The sequence below is a fragment of the Lonchura striata genome, chromosome 4 (assembly GCF_050655825.1).
Source record: "Lonchura striata isolate lonStrDom1 chromosome 4, ASM5065582v1, whole genome shotgun sequence".
Classification (NCBI taxonomy): domain Eukaryota; kingdom Metazoa; phylum Chordata; class Aves; order Passeriformes; family Estrildidae; genus Lonchura; species Lonchura striata.
In genome coordinates, this window is record NC_140706.1 from 47,621,719 (window position 1) to 47,638,109 (window position 16,391).

Consider the following 16,391-nt stretch of genomic DNA (forward strand, 5'->3'; position numbering starts at 1 on the left):
ATTAAGCAAATGTTTTCAGTATGTTAAAGAGGAGACAAATAAATATTAGAACTTCTATTGACTTCTCTTTCATTTCTAGTTCTGTTTGCCTAACAGAAAAGACCTCTTTATTTACTGCAGTGCAGCTGAAGGTTTAACATCTTTGAACCATAAGTATGTTGGATCTTTTGGTTACTGCTGTATTTTGGCTTTTAGCTCATTATATGAAAGAGAGCTGTATAGGTTCAGGGATCTATACAGAAATATGTAAGCAAAGAGGAAATTAATCTCTTGAACACAAGAAAGACTATACATATCTTAAATTATAGTCTGTAAATGTCTTGTTTGCCTCATGTGCTGTATTTTTGTGTGTCAGATTTTGAGACAGATACAAGTCAAGTATGTTATGATTCAGTCAGGAGCCATAGATCAGACTTGGAAAGTCCTGTGTAACATGAGTCCATAACAAGCTACACCTCACTAGTGACTGTACTTTTGGATGTTTGTCTTCATAAAATGACACTTCTCAGGGATTAGAGCAATATTGATAAAAGCTAAATTGAAATTATTGGTGGAATATACTATTTACACACAAAGGTGGTGTGGTTTGATCTTTGGGGTTTTTTTTAACCTTAATCCTGAATTATCTCTTTCTTCAAACATGTCCTCTACTGGTGTTTGCTGCCATGGGGACACTTGTTATCTACTTAAAAGAGGTGAAATCTGAACTCAGTCTTTAGTACACATAGTATCCTTTAATGGATTTTCTAAAACACCATTGTGTCCTTACTCTGCAGTTTAGTTCCTAAAAAAATAACTTTTCTGTTTCCTTGCCTATTTAGTTGGTCATTCTTTGGACAAGGACTTTACACTACATTTCCATCTCCAGTTTTATATTTGTGGGTCACCTCTGTATTTGAAAGTGGGTAGAATACAAAACAATTCTTTTTGAAGAAACTTGTGGGTTTCCTTCTGAAGGTAATTTATAACTTCTTGAAACATTAAATGTTTAGTGTTTTTAATTGTAAACACCAGCTGTCTCTTACCTCTCTGTTTGTATTTTCTTTCTATGCTGCTTCAGTTTATTTCTTAAGTGCTTTTTATTGGCAATTCAAATATTTGTGTGTATCTGTATGTTACTGTGCTTTGGTTAATAATAACAGGAGAATATTTCCCCTCTGGGTGTGCAGTTTTTTCCCCTAAATCAGTAGTCAGTAAAACAAATCTGCTTTTTATCACTAGCATTTCCTTTAATGGCATCTATTTACAACTTTGAAAATAGGCTTGGGTGCTCTCTTTTTTCCTCCTGGACTTATGTGTTGCTTAATCTTTTACTCTTTCAGCCAGTAAGCATATTTTTACTGAGATAAAATCTCAAGGAGGAAATAGTTTCAGAGAGAATGAATGTGCATCTTGAGTGGGTTTGTATTGTTTATTTTGAGTAAGATAAAACGTCAAAAATAACAATGGAAAAAACCCTTTAAATTCACTACTGAATTTACATTACAATCTAAGCAATTTTGTGTCGGTAATTTTTCTTTACCATGGTTGATTTTTTTTCTTCTTACTCTTCCTGAAACTTACTTTCATACCCTGGAAATTCCTGAAGTATTTTTCCTGAATGTCTTGGAGTCACAGAGAGAAATAACACTGTAATATAACAATTGTCTGCTTGTATCTGTATCTCCATTATTATACATATGGTAGATATAGATTCTCTACAGCTACTTCTATAATTCTAAATAAAAAGGAGAAAATGTTGCAGCTTCTCCATCAGTATCTGCTCACATGTGGCGGGTGAACTCACAGAAATCCAAAGACTGATGCAATTGCAGCTTTGCCTTCTTCTTCTACTCCTGGTTCTCTTTGCAAGGGTGGGAGCTCCTGAGAGGTGTTGAGGAATGAAAGCATTCAACTGGAGGAAAGTCTACCAGATTATTATTGATCCTTGCAGTGATTTAAATGCCAACAGTTCCAGTTTTTTGTTTTTGATGAAGTAGTAGAAATACTTAAGCAGCAACATGACTCAGTGTTTTGATCAAGCAACACAAATACAAAAAACATGTTTTTATCATAAATAGTATGAGTAAATTTTCCTGATGATAACTTTTCTTTGCCAGTAATTAAGGATAGCTTGTGTAATAGACTTCCAACAGATGGAAATTCAGGCCTATTTGTCATACAGCAACACTCAATTGCTTCTGAGTTCCTGTGTGCACCTAGAAAGCATTTGTCCATAAAAATATATTGGCTAGGTTTATATAAAGTCATTAAATAACTGATGTATAAATACATTTATTCTTCAGAGAGAAGCATGGTCAGTAGTGGCTACCAATACTTCTGTTTCAGTGTACAAGCTAAGAAGTATCTGTGTGATGCTCATGTTTTTGTAGTGGCTGTTACTTATATTCTGCCTACAGGGTCTTCTGACTGCCTTGACCCATTTCAGGTTTCTTTTGTCTTCTGTTTTTGTGTGGATCTTAGTTTTCTTTTCCTCCATTGTTCTTGCACTTAAGAGAAAGCTCTTACTCAAATTTGTCTTTAGTTCAAATTGTGCAAAGCATTAACTGATCAGGATCTCAGTTAATGCTTCTAATTTATTTTATATTTGCCTTTGATGCTTCTGTTCTTCTGGTTGTAGCTGCCAACAGCTTGAGAGAGAAGCTGGGGTTATTTGTCATGTTTTTAGAAGAGTCGGTTAAAATGCACTTTTTATGTCGCTCTCTTGTGAGTGAAAAAGCAAATTGCTGTTTAATTAGGCATAAGCCCATCACATTCTGGCAAATGCTTTAGCAATTGTTGCAAACTTCCAAACTTTCTCTGTTTATTGGATTTTTTTTGATACTCATAAGCCAGGCAGCGAGCTACCAGGAAGTAGAGAGTGTAAGGAAACCTCTGCTTCCAGAACTTTGGTTCTGCTGTTTAAATTATGTAAAGGAAGCCATATTTAGCACCTTGTCTACTCTTGCTGGTTTTTAAAATCTGTATTTATTTTTCTATGGTTTTAAGACTTTTTTCTCATAGAAGATGAGGCATTAAATTACCAGAGTGAATAAAATACAAAATATAAGGCTCAGGAAATAATTTATGTTAAATGTTAATTCAGAAGTTTCTAATGAATGTTGTAGGTGTTGTTTTTTTTTAAAGTTTTAATACAAATTGCAGTTATTTAAATTGAATGCAAAGTCATTGAAACATTGTACTGCTTTGTTGAGGCAGAATTAAAAGAATATGTTTGTAATGATCTAGATACTATTTATATGAGACTGTAATAGTTTGTGAGACAGTCACTCTAGATCATACTTAAGGATTCTAAGCTTGTTTTGCACAGTCTTGGTTTTATGGTCTCCCTGGGATGTGTTCATCTGCTTTGAATGTAAATGGGGCATTTGGAGCAGCCAGAGCACTTTCTGCTGCAGCCTTAGGCTTAGGTTCTGGATTCACTGATTGTCCACTAGTACTTCTTCAAAAGCCTTTGTGATTATACCCACTTTGAAGTTGAAAGCTGGATGCATTTGACCTTTTAGACCTTTCACAATTGGGATTCCATAACTGATTAACAAATGTGAAGAGGGGGAAAGGGTAATTGTAAAATTATTTTTTTTTTTTTAATCTAGCTGGTTCTTTCTTCATCTTGTAGGAATGTTCTTTTTAATTTTTTTCCCAAATTGGAAATTGTTTTAAAATCAGATTCTAGTAGAATATTAGGAAATAATTATACACCTCTGTGTTTTAGTATTTTTCAGGCTCTAGTGGTCCTGATTTGAAATCTGGCTAGCTGATTGAAGACACAGTTGTTATTTTGTTTCTTTTACTGTATTTTACAGCTGACTCCGTTTATCTTTGAGAGGGAGTGCTACAGTGGAAATAAGTTATTTTGGCAACCAAAGCCAAACTCAGGTTTCCTGAGTGACAGTTTTATTTCATACCTTGTTAAACTATCCATATTTTATTTTTTTAAAAATAGTGGTCTGCATCTAAAAAAGGGAAAATGAAAGAGCAGTGCAGCGTTTATGTAAATTTACTGTAGGAGAGAAGTAACAGTCAGAATAACCCACTGAGTGTGTTAAAATATGCTTTAGGACCAGCACAGATCTAAATAGCTTAATGCTTCATTCAGCTTCTGGTAAACACAATTAGATACTGCAATGAGGAATTATCCACTTGATGTTACATTTTTTGTGTGCTTGTTGCATTAGACGCAATGGAGTTTGGGAGAAATTTTTGAAGTCAAGTTTTTTAGGAGAAGTAGACTAAAGGATCTTAATGGTTTGTCTCCCACACAAACATGCCCAGGTACACAGCTGTAGCTACCTCCTGCCACTCACAGCAACTCTAATTCCAGCTTGCAGCAACTCCTGTGTGTGCCATACACTGCTGCTGTGAAAGTTAGGTCTGAGAACACAGTGCTGTGTGCCTGTGCTAACACAAATTATTATTATATTATATTATATTATTATTATATAATTATTATATATTATTATCGTATTGTGTTATTATTAACACAAATTTCATGGTGTGGGGAAGAGGTGTATTATGTCAGCCTAAGGTGCCCTTTCCCTCTATTCCTCAGTCTTCTGTCCTGCCCTATTGGTTTTCTCACCATACGCCTCTATAGGAGCCTGCCCTAGGCTAGTCTTGAATTTAGGATTCCTCACATTCCTTCCTCAGTGCACCTCAGGCCAGGCTAGGTGCTGTATGTTTTCTCAGTTGAGTCAGGATGCAGTGACATCATGATGTAACTTTATTAGGAAGTGCAGCTGGAGGATAGAAAAGACTTTCTGAATGCAGCTCTCTTACCTGTGTGATGGTGTCAACACCTTCCTAATTTAGTAAAAGTGTTACAGCTCTGTATATATATTTACTCTTCTGACATTACTAGGCAGAAAAGTCTGATTATCAAATGTGTGTGACAGCATAGCTGGAAGAAGGAATCCGTACTTGTTGTAGAGTTGAGCCTGCACCAAAGTTTAGTCATGGAGCCCATCCTGAAAATGTGAATGAATATATTTTGGACTTATGGGAATAAGTATATCTGTTGATGACGATTTTCATATAGCTCAACAAAGCTTAGGCCCAGGTCTCTAAATGGAATGGTGCAGAAATCCAAGATTTATGTGAAAAGCACATACATCTTACAGGGTAACTGTCTGACTGACCATGTTCTCAAAATTTTTGTCAATTACTCAAATTCAGTACTCATCTTAATAGTCACCAGTTAAGGGAGAACCTGACCGAGCCTGTTTTGACAAGCTTCACAGTGGTAAATGACTGAAAATGTCCTAGAGCTGTGCTGCCATTGTTAATGCCAACCCAGAAAACAGGTATGTGAATAAATAGCAACAACAGATGGAATAAGTATATTGGCTAACTACAAGGTCTCTGAGATAAGTGATCACATTATGAAGGAAATTCCTCTAGCAGTTGCAGTATCAATTGAGATGTGTTATTAAATTCTGGTTGTTGTTTTTTGGGTTTTTTGGGTGTTTTTTTTGTTTTTTTTAAAGAGGGTAGGGAGATCTCTGTTTCCTAAAGATACTGTAATAATTTTTCTCAAATCAAAGGAATACAATTTCTTGTCAAGGACAGAGCATCTATCAAGAGGGGAAAAAAAGGGGCACTTGATAGAAAGCATTCAAGGCCAGCAAGATCATTTTTGCTCCTGCTTTTGCTTCAAGTTTCATTGCACATTAAGGTGTCCTGTGGGTACTTTCAGGCATAACTGGATTATGTCTCAGCTTTGTCTTTTGGAATAGTTCTATGCAGTGGTGAGCAGCATTTACCTTTTTTATCATATCAGCGGCAATTAGTGAGTTTGCAGCATGTTTGCCCTGCTGCATGCAGGAGAATATTGGTGTCTTCCAGCCCTGCTGACTCAGGTTATTCACTCAGTCATGTTACTCCATGACCTTTCCTTGTGTTTCCTTAGTAATGAGCTGGTTTGGCAAGCAGAGCTCACTTCCATTTTTTGTAGACTGCCTATGAAGTTGTGTGTGGACATTTGGAGGATGTTTCTGATGGGCAGTTGGCTGGAAGCTGCTGTTTGCACTTGCCAAGGTGTGAGATCTGAAGTAGAGAGCTTTGTGGGGGAGTCAGGATGGTGGAGAGGGTGGAAGAGTACAGCTTACAAAGTGAAAATGGAGCAAACTTAACTAGGAAGTGGAGAGAGGGAGAGAGGGAGCACAGGGAAGGTAAACACCAATGTCTTGACTAGGGAATATGAGAATCAGAATATGATGGCTACAGAGGACTGAATATAAGTGTAAGCAAGAATCAGTTTGCTAGACAGATTGTGTAGAGAATAGTGGCACTCAAGTGTTGAACAATTGTAGAAAAGAGTTCTTGAAGTCCAGAATTTTGGCTGTTCCTCCTTTATAAATAGTCGCAATTGAACATCAAAAAACACTGAAGCCTTTTTTTACGACCCTTTGCTAGTAACTGTAATAAAAATGGTGGGAAGGGCAAGTGGTGAGCTTAAACCATTATCTTACAAACTTTTTAAAAATGTTTTCGTAGTCTTATTTCTTGTACATGTATATACTGATTTCAGAAACAGTTTTGAAAAATATGAAATTTTTCATCTTTCATGAAGCAAATTCTTCATGAAGCACCTTGACAGTTTGAGTAGAGTATTTTGCTTGAACTCCAGATTTTAATTATACTGACTTTCAGGCTGAAGTTCCTAGTATATTAAATAAACTGCACTAAGTTTTGCCGGCTTCAAAGACGAAGGGGAGAAACGCTGCATCTATTCAGATAAAGCTATCCTTTCCATGGATAGAAAGTTCCTTTATAGCTTCTCTGTTTATCAGATGGGACTGTTAAATTCAGGTTCAGCAGAACTAAAGATCCTTGGCTATTTTCTCAAAAAAAAAAAAAAAAAAAAAAAGTGTATCTCTTCATTTAATAGCCATGATGAAATGCCTGTAAGAGATTACAGGCTAATGGGAAAAGAGATAGGAGCTGTGATTTTACCAGCCTCATGTTCTGGAGTGCTTTAATCTGAAACTTGGCTTCTAAATTGAGAATGGTTAAGCAGCTTTAATTCCTAATATTTTAAAAAATAATTAAGTTCTTAATACCTATTTATTCTTATTAAGAGCAGTAAAAGCATATGGATTAGCAATTCCCACGCCTATTTGAAAATTAATGGGGTGAGAAGAATAAGTGCTTTGAAAGTAAAGAACATAGGGTGTTGTCAGAGAAACTTCTGGGCAGCAAGGAGACTTCAGACTTCAGCTTAGGTATTGCTTAGGTATTAGCTATTGCCATCCTGCTGATTTAAGCAGTTTTCCCTGACAAACAGTTGCCTATAGCTCAATAGTCTAAAGCAAGATTCATGCTTGTAGTTAGAATATGCTAAAATAAGTTTCTCTTTGCAGGAAAACAGATAAAGCAACTTAAATAGTAAGCTCAGTATCCTAGCACATGTAGACTTGTGCATAAATGGATGTGTGAAAATGTGTCTTTTTGATAATTTTTAAATTTCCTACGTAATGGCAGCAAGTATATGAGTATGCTGTGTATATGAGCAGTTCTCAATTTCAGTATTGCCAGTATACAGTTTCTTACACAATTGCTGAAACACAAGTTTGTAACTGGACTTTTAACTTTAGCACCTTCTGGCACTGTGCTTACAGTAGAGCTTTTGCCTTTTTTAAGAAAGAGTGTGGGTTTTTTTAGAAAGTATGTACCATGTCTGCCTTAGAAAAGAATAAATAGATCACAGCAGGAAGATAGTTGAAAGGAAGAAATAAGCATTTTATGTATGTGATAAGCTTTTAAGGTTTTTTTTAGCTTTTCCCAGTGGTTATCCTGGCTTTTTTTTTTTTTTCCTATTTGTCTTGTCTGTACTTTCTGTAGAGTATTACTAGCATGGGAAATTTAGGTTGCGAGATAATCATTATGCTTCATTGTTTAAAACAAAAAAAATACAGATGATAAGTTCAACAGGATATTGCGAGTAGCTGTCCTGAAATGCGCCTACCTGCCACTTAATGTAGCTGAAATCAAAATCTCATTTGCATACTACACCCTATAAACTTTTTCTGAGTGCAGCTAACCTAACTTAAAGGATTTGGTTTACAGTGAACCCTCTTCCTTCCTTCACCTACTTTTCCTTCTGGCTCTTCCCAGCTGGAAAGCAATGCCTGCAATGACATAGTAAAGCCTAAACAGGGAATTGAAGCAAATAGTCCTGATAGATGCAAAGACTCCTGTCTAAAATGTCAGCCTGTGTCTTGTACCTCTCCATGCTGAGGTAAAGAGGGTAAGCACTGAGGGGATGCACAACAGTTGCAACACTGTTGTGTAGAGTAGGAAAGGTGTTAAAAGTTCAGAAGAATCTGCAAGATTTGTGTGTTCAGTGAATGTGGCAGCCTGAAGAGCTGTCTCAGCTCAAATCCAGTTTCTGTAGCAGCTTCTTGCAGTTTCAAAGTATCTGTAGCAGGATGGTATCTATGAAGATGAGGTGTGAGGATAGGGTAGATGGATTGACAGCTTGATGTTAACCATGTTTGGTTTGTGCAGACTGACAGTTCATTAGAAAATTACTGTGAGAAAGAGCCCAAGATGAAATATAGTTGTTACCAGATACAGCAGATATAGTATTTTTTTTTTAGTAATTAGCAAAATTATCTTATAAGCACATGCATATATTTCACTTCACAATTTGAAGGAAATAAATAAGTCTTATAAAAAAGTTGTTAGAGAAGGAATTGCTGAATCAATGCTATTTCCAGCAAGTCCATTGAGAAGCTTCAGCTTTGTTCAAAGCCTATATAGAGATGTTGTATCACTGAATCTACCATTAAGGCAGATCTGGACATAGGTCAAAGCAAAGATGGTTGTAAAATTCATAGGTGAATGTGTTTCTCCTTAATTTCAATCCAGTTAAAGGGAAAGAATGCTTGTCCTGGTTATTAAAATCTATTAGCAGGACAGATAGTGTGTGCCTGTAAAACACTTTGTATGGCTTTATGCTTTTAGATAAAAAGAAAATGTTTTTATATCAGATTACAGGAATTTTGCTTGGTTTGTTTTCTGCTGTAGATTTTGGGCTCTCTCCTTAAGGTTCCATCCTTTCCTGAGGATTAATCCCATCAACTGAATAGACAAAAGTTGTATAAATAAAGATAGGAAGTGGTTTTGTAATTGGAGTCCAGCATAATGTCTGTGTTTCCCCAGTATACTTAATTCGGGTAATCTCAGCCAGTTTCACTGACTTCATTACCCAAGTGTTCATTGTTACCTGCAGTCATGTGAACCTGCTTCAAGGACTGAGCTCTTTGCAGCAGACTTGCTTCCCTCCCCTCCTTGGTGTTCCTCCTCAAACTTGCTCCTGTGGCAGAAGCTGTTGTCTGAGGATAGCAATGTCTGCCAATTTGTCACCAGGCAAATGAAGCTGTGTCAGCCAAGTCTGTATTTATGTAATCAGTATTTTTTCTACATTACTGCCTTTCTTGCATCTCCCATGTGTGTCTGCTGTGAATCCACTAGACATGGGACTGCTGAATTCCTTTGGCAAGTCTGAAGTTTATGAGAAGAGCTTGACTTTTTTCTTCTTCCTCCTCCCTTTTAATGCAATTAATTTCCTTGGACTCCTCCTGGGAAAATCCAGTTAGGTGGGAGGTGGCTTTAGGCAGCAACTGGGAGTTGGCTGTGCCCTGTAATGCTGGTTTTCTTATGGATACAGGTCTCCCTTGGGTATTGAATATTCTGTTGAAACAAATAAAACATTATCCAGAAATAATGTATTTTTCTGATTATAAAGCATCTTGACTCTATTTTTCTGAACTTGGAAGGAGAGTGTTGAGACTGGCAATTTGTAACTTCTTCTGTTTCGAGTATTATCATATACAATGGAAAAGGCACTATATTACTACTCATATATAGTATATGAGGTATTACTATACCTCATATACTATATATATATTATATATATACTATATGAGGTAATATTCCCTGAAGCAGAATTACTGATTTTGTTTGTAATTTTGAGGGCTTTTGCTTAACTTGCTTTACTGTGGTGGACTGTCTTAAGAAGCCTTTCCTGGGACATAACTCAAAAAAAAGTCTATATCTCTCTGTTTTGTCTAGCATATTCCCTAAATTTGGAATAGTGCTCAGATTAGATGAGGAAATAATATGCTTAAAAATAAAATAAAAAAAAATCTAGGGCTAACAACAGTCAGCTGGACTAATAACAATTAGTAATGCCTCAATTTCATTCAGAGTGCTACTCCTGTTCTCTTGAATCATAGGCTATAAGCAAATAATATATTGGTGTCACTATTGCAATTTAAAACAAGATAATAGAAATAGAATATTTTTTAGAAGCAGCAGAATTGTTAATGTGATATCCTTTAAGAATGTAGAGTGTAGAAATTCTAGCACTTGTGAATATTTCTGGGATAATCCACGACGAATATTCTCTTACGAAAAATAATTTCAGGTATTATCATGCAGTTGCTTGATTACTATCAGGAGTGTGGTGTGTGTTGTGTCATAATCTATCATGTTCCCCAAAATAATTTTTTAAATTTTATATATAATTCTCCTGTTCCACAAAAGTAAGGAAAATTTTTTGTGATTATTACAAAAAATATTATATTTCTAGGTATAATATAATACCTAGTAATTTCTATTATATCTCTTATATTTCTGGTGTCCTGATTTGTGCTTGGTTTTTGGGCTGGGGTAATAACTGCTATTTAGGTAGCTCTGTATCTTTCAGAGATACCCCTGCAGTTTCTGTGGCAAGCTGCTTTTCTGCTCCAGTCATGAGACCTTTCAGTTTCTCTTCTCAGAGAGTGTTTTCTAGCCACTTTACTTAATTTCTAATGGTAAGAAATGTTCTGTGGATATTGTGAGCTCGTCAGCCACAGTGAATAATTCATTAACAAATCACAAACTGAAATCTTTTGCACAGATTGTCAAACAATTATTTATTTTAACAACTTCTATCAGAAGATACAGCCATAGTAGTCAGGCATTTGGCACTGCTCTGGAGCTTTTCTTTATGGATAGTTAAACTCTAGTTCAGAGTTAAAAGAAAAATATGTGTTTCCATCTAACTGGGTTGTTACACTTGAAGTTTGTCAAATAAGTATAAGTTTTAAAAAAAACCCATATCTATAATTCTTTCATCTCTAATTTTAGGGGTTTTTTTTCTTTCGAAGTCTAGGGACTCCATTAAGTTGGATGACCTGAAGGCAGAAGTGTCCCCACGAATTTCAGCAGAAGATCTGATAGACTTGTGTGAGTTGACAGGACCTAGCCATTCCAAAACACCTGTAAAGAAAACAAAGCCGAGCAAGCCAAAGCTGCTGGTGGTGGACATCCGAAACAGCGAAGAGTATCCTTCAGGTCTGAGTGCTGGCCTTGCTGAATCCTGCCTGTGCCAATTGCTTCCTCACTGTCTGCAGGCTGCTGTGTTAGAATGGAGCATAATGGAGAGAGGGATCTGGTAGAGCTGGAGTTGGAGTGCTGAAGTCTGGGGGTTCCAGCCTGGAAAGGTCTGGTTTGCAGGGCAGAGGACAAATTTTTCCCTTCCAATTGTAAGTTGTAGGCTTAGTGAAATCACTTTGTACCAATAGCACAAGTGCTTTAATATTACGTTTTTCTTTATAACAGGTGTTGTCAGCAGACCTTCCCCATATAACATGACCAATATTTTGGAAAGGTGTAAGGCTTTCCAATTAAATGGAGGGTAGATAGAGAAAAGTTGACAGATGATGTGCTTTGCCAGTCCCTCAGTGGCAAATTGGTTCCTGTTGAGTGCCTTCTAGCTGTGTCAGGTAATGCAACCATGTAGCCATCCTAACCTAAGTCCTCTAGTAGCTGATAATCAGGAAAGACTTAAAGTTGTTTTGGAGCTATGTTTTTACCAGGGTCACTACCCTATCTACACCTTACACATGTGTTCCTTTCCAAGTTATTTGTACAATTATACTGTTCTTTGCATAAGGACTATTTTTTAAAATTCTTTGGGTTTGGTTTTTTCCTGAAATAGTGTAGTTGCAGGACAGGGATTGCTTGCATTTTGGAAGGAGTAGTCCTTCTTAAAGATGTTTAGGTATTTTGCAGTTTATAGTAGACTAAAATGCGCTGCCTGTTACATAATATTAGGACTGATATCCTAACACCCATCTGGTATTAACAAGTAGGAAGTGCCACTAAAAAGGCAGCCTGGTAGGCAGTAAAATTGCCCTTGAGTGTACTGGTTAGTATATAAGTTGCAGAAGAAAATGTCTGGTATGTAGAAAATTATCAAATTTTCAGCAGTTTTGAATATAAATGGGAAACCATAAGAATACTGCATTCAGTGTCCTGTTCATTCTTGCAATAAGGAAACAGGCTTTGTGTTTGTCACAAAGTTTCAACAAACTAAGATAGGATCAGACTGTATCTTTCTGTGGTGTGTGTTTTAAAATGTAACAGACCACTGTGAGGTGTTTCAAAAATATGATAGTTTTGTATATTTTAGTTTTAGTCTTTTTCACCATTTATGTCTGTCACGCTAAACTTTGCTTTCTCTTTGTTTTCTTAATGCTTTTAGAAAAGCATGAGAGGACTTCCAACAAGTATCAAACATGCTTCATATTTCATAATATGACCCACATGAAAGCTGAGGGATTGTTTTGTAATGAATCTCATCTTGCAAGGCCAAGACCTACCAGCACTGTTTCAGTTGGCCAGCAGTTCTTCTAAGGCTTATTTCATTAAGCATATTAGCAGATATATTGGCAGCTTTCCATTCCCATTTTGAAAGTTATAGCTGCATATTTATGGTCTCTCAGTCCATAGCACAAAATCCTGGCCTTTTTGTTAATTGTCTTAGCAATTAGAACTTTTTTTAAAGACTAGGTCATATTTCTCTACCTGTACTCAGTGGTTGAAGTAACTAAATTTATCTGAAGTTGTTTTCTGTGTAAATGATGATAATTTCAGAACCTGATCAATAGCAGTGAGAGTTATGTGGTTATAAATGGGATTGGCACAGAGGAAGGAAGGAGGGATATAATTTTCCCATTCAAAATAGAAATAAACTGACAATATTAATGAATGGTGCATGATCATCTTTTGTTCTTTCAAATGTTTTTTATATAGCCATGATTTTCCCACACTATAACAATGATGATCATAAAACTGAAACTGTTACATAAATAATGAGAAACAAATGCTAGTATTACTCTAAGTCAGTTAAATCTTACTCCTATTTAAAGCAGCTCCTTTATTTACTAGAATTTTGGGATTTAATTATAAATTTAACTAGCTTTCTGCAAGTACAGTAATAGAGTGACTAATCTCAATATTTGACATTGTGTGTATTTTTGCAGAACTTTGCTGATTCCCATCTCTTCAAAGCTGTTTTTGCTTATAGCTGGGGAAAGGGAATGTTCCAGGCATGTGTGTACAGGCTATGAAAGTAATTCAGAGTTTTGTCAAGGCCATAGTTCATTTTCCAATTAACAAAAAGCTAGGTAGTAATAGTCCAACTTAATTTTTATTTAAGAGACCTTCACATTCAATGTTTATAAAATCTCATTGAATGATAACCCTCTGGAACTGAAGGACAGCTAACTATGGTGTCTCAGAGTTGTTTGCTTTTCAATATCCATTACACACTTGCTTTTAGTGGGACTGCAGATAATACACATTGTGCTCATTGTCTGGGAATCTGAGGTCACATACATTAGAATTTCAATTTGGATCAAAATAGTAGAGGACTTGTGGGTGTTGACAGGATGTTTGGGGATATTCCTGATAACCCCTGTTTAGTTTTTGTTCTCATTTTAAGTACTTCATTTTTTTAGCACAAAATGCCTCTAGAAGAGGTGCTCCATCTGCTTATTGGTGTTTGGCTCCTCTTAGCAGACTAGAGCTGAAGTGAAAGCCACAAAATTAGGAGTACTGGGGATATTGTCTCTTTAGTATGAAGTATTTAATTTAGCAGATCATTTTCTGTAGTGCTGTGCTGTGTCCTTTTTTGATCCAAACAGCTCTTCATTCTGTGCTTGCTTTCACATGTCATGTTGGAAGGTTTTTCTCCATATGTGTAAATAGTAAATGAGGTTTGTCAAAATACTGTATCACAAAACACCAATGGTGTTGTATCATGGCAGCCAGGATGAAGAGCAGGTTCATCCTACAGCTATTCATGTTCCACAGGTTTCTCTGCCTTTCAGACCTCCTTAACTGATCCTCCTAAGCTTTAACCGTGGCCACATTTCTGGCAGCATCAATGTCCCTTTTGCATCAGCATTTACTGCAGAAGGGGATCTCATCCAGTGCCCAGCAACTGCCACACTGCAGAGCTTTAAAGGAAGAGTTGTGGTGATTGTAGGAAATGCAGTGAAGAACACAGCTGCTGTAAGTATATTGATGTAATGTATGTTTTTATCCTTAGAGATACATCAATAGCATGCATATGGAAGTAGTAAAATAAATGCCAGAGTCTGGAAAATTTAGGTTTAGACTTTTGTGTATAATGATAGGATTTGGAGTGGTGTTTTTGTTGTTGCTCATTTCTGCTTCTAGACAAAGACATTGCCTTTCAAGTGGTCCACATCTGCAAAGGACGATGGTTTGAAATGAAATTGCTTAACATTATCCTCTTCAGCTTTAAAATCTTTATTGCTGTCATGCTGGAGAAGGGGCATCATCACTTCTATTGTGCATCAGTAAGAGCTTTCAAAATTGGCTTGCATTTACTTTTTGTGGAGTTAGGAAGGGCACATAAGGTGAGTTGGAATGGGACAGATACATTATGAAGTGCAAAGGAAATAAGATATAATTCATATTCCTACTAGTAAGAAACAATGTATTGCCCATTTTTTTAGAATCACTTGTTCCTGCAGTTGTGCTCGTGAAGAGAATGATCCTTACTGGTAACTTTTGTATTATATATTTTATTGTCAGTGCATTTAGCTAGACAGGAAGAATATTCAAACTTACCTATTCCTTTCTATAAGAAAATATTTGATGGTGTTGAGCACTGCCAGAGTAACAACTGAAAGTGCATAACTTTCTCATGTGAAGGAAAGTTATCCTTTTTTTTTTTTTCAGACACACTCTTAATTATGGTTTACCTTTATTTCACCCATTTCTTAAGCCTGTTTACACAAAGGACATGAACTGTAGCCCTGATATGACAAGGAGGACTGTGAATCATTAAAAGGTCTTCATGTCAGGAACACCAGAAGCATCAACCCAACACATGATGTTAATTTAATACCTGTAGGGAATTGTGAGTAGATTAACCTGCATTTCATCATTTGTACAATTAACTTGTGATATATATCAGGTTTCTTAAATAGTAACAGAGATGGCATGAAAGAGACTGTAAACCATCTTTCACACAGTTTCAGTAATTAGTATGTAGCTTTGTGTGTGAATCCAGGTAAGTTCATCTTTTTTAATGTTTCGAAATTTTTGAAAAGAACATGAAATGTTCCCTTTGCTGTGCAGCTAAAGAAATCTTGCAGTGTGATTAGTGTAAGTACTTCAGTCTCGTGGGAGGCACTGTCTTACCCTCTAAACCCAGATTTTCTGCAGCCAAGATAATGTTGACCCAGAATTGTCAATATAGAAAAGAAATGCTGCTTTGCCTCTTGATTTGCTTTTAGGGTTCTTGAATTCCTAACAAAAGAGTTTTGAGCTTTAAATAGTAACAAAATATTGGATTGACCAGTTTGACCACAAATTAATTCAATACTAAGGCCTAAATACTGGTTGGAACTCACCACCTCCATCAGACCCTTAAAGTACATGTAACACCAGCCTCGATTTGGCTGTGTAGATAAAACCTTTTCTTTTGCGGATAATTTTCTAAGGCCAGTTTTAGTTTTACTCTGCACAGCTGCATAAGAACTGTCTGTCACACCCAAGCTATGTAGCTCAAGGCTTGACAAGAGCAATAGTTATTACCTTTTAAATTTTACTAGGTAATCCAGTCAGAGGAAAAAATTTAGAAATGAATACACAGAAACAAAACCAATTTTTGTCCATGTTATAAGATGCTCAACTTTAAATGTATGTTTTCTAAACAGAGATATATATTTCCAGATTAAATAAGATGAGCCAAAAATTGTATCCTCTGCTATAAGGGAGAATTTTTCAGAAGTATTCACTGATACTTACTACACTAAAAATTTGGAGATTGCTATGTTTAGTTTAAATTTATCTAGGACTGAGAGGAGGGGTGAATGTGGAAAAAACACTTAATTGTTTATGTGGCTGTTTGTAATTAGAAGATTGAATCTTCCAATTGTGCTTCGTATGAACAACCTACTTGGCATCACTTAAAAATAATTTAAGAAGCAAAGTGAAGTATACTATACAGACCTGTAGAAAAAGTCTTTTTGCACTTTGTTTCTATATTTTACATTTGATTTGATGCCAGGTGATAA

At 36.1% G+C, this 16,391-nt stretch overlaps 1 protein-coding gene across 13 annotated transcripts in view; it reads left to right on the plus strand.

Annotated features, from left to right (window-relative positions):
- Nucleotides 1-16,391, plus strand: part of TBCK (TBC1 domain containing kinase) — a 117,985-nt gene that overhangs the window by 61,389 nt on the left and 40,205 nt on the right. For 8 of the 13 annotated variants that reach the window (XR_014954854.1, XR_014954853.1, XR_014954859.1 and 5 more), the window contains 2 exons: nucleotides 11,160-11,335; nucleotides 14,193-14,352. Coding sequence is in view for 6 of the 13 variants with exons in the window: in XM_085578109.1 (XP_085434235.1) it covers nucleotides 11,160-11,335; nucleotides 14,193-14,352 (336 nt within the window). In the remaining 7 variants the exon portion in view is untranslated. Of the gene's footprint in view, nucleotides 1-11,159; nucleotides 11,336-14,192; nucleotides 14,353-16,391 lie in introns of those variants that run through there. The other 5 variants (XR_014954856.1, XR_014954857.1, XM_085578110.1 and 2 more) reach the window with 3 other exon arrangements.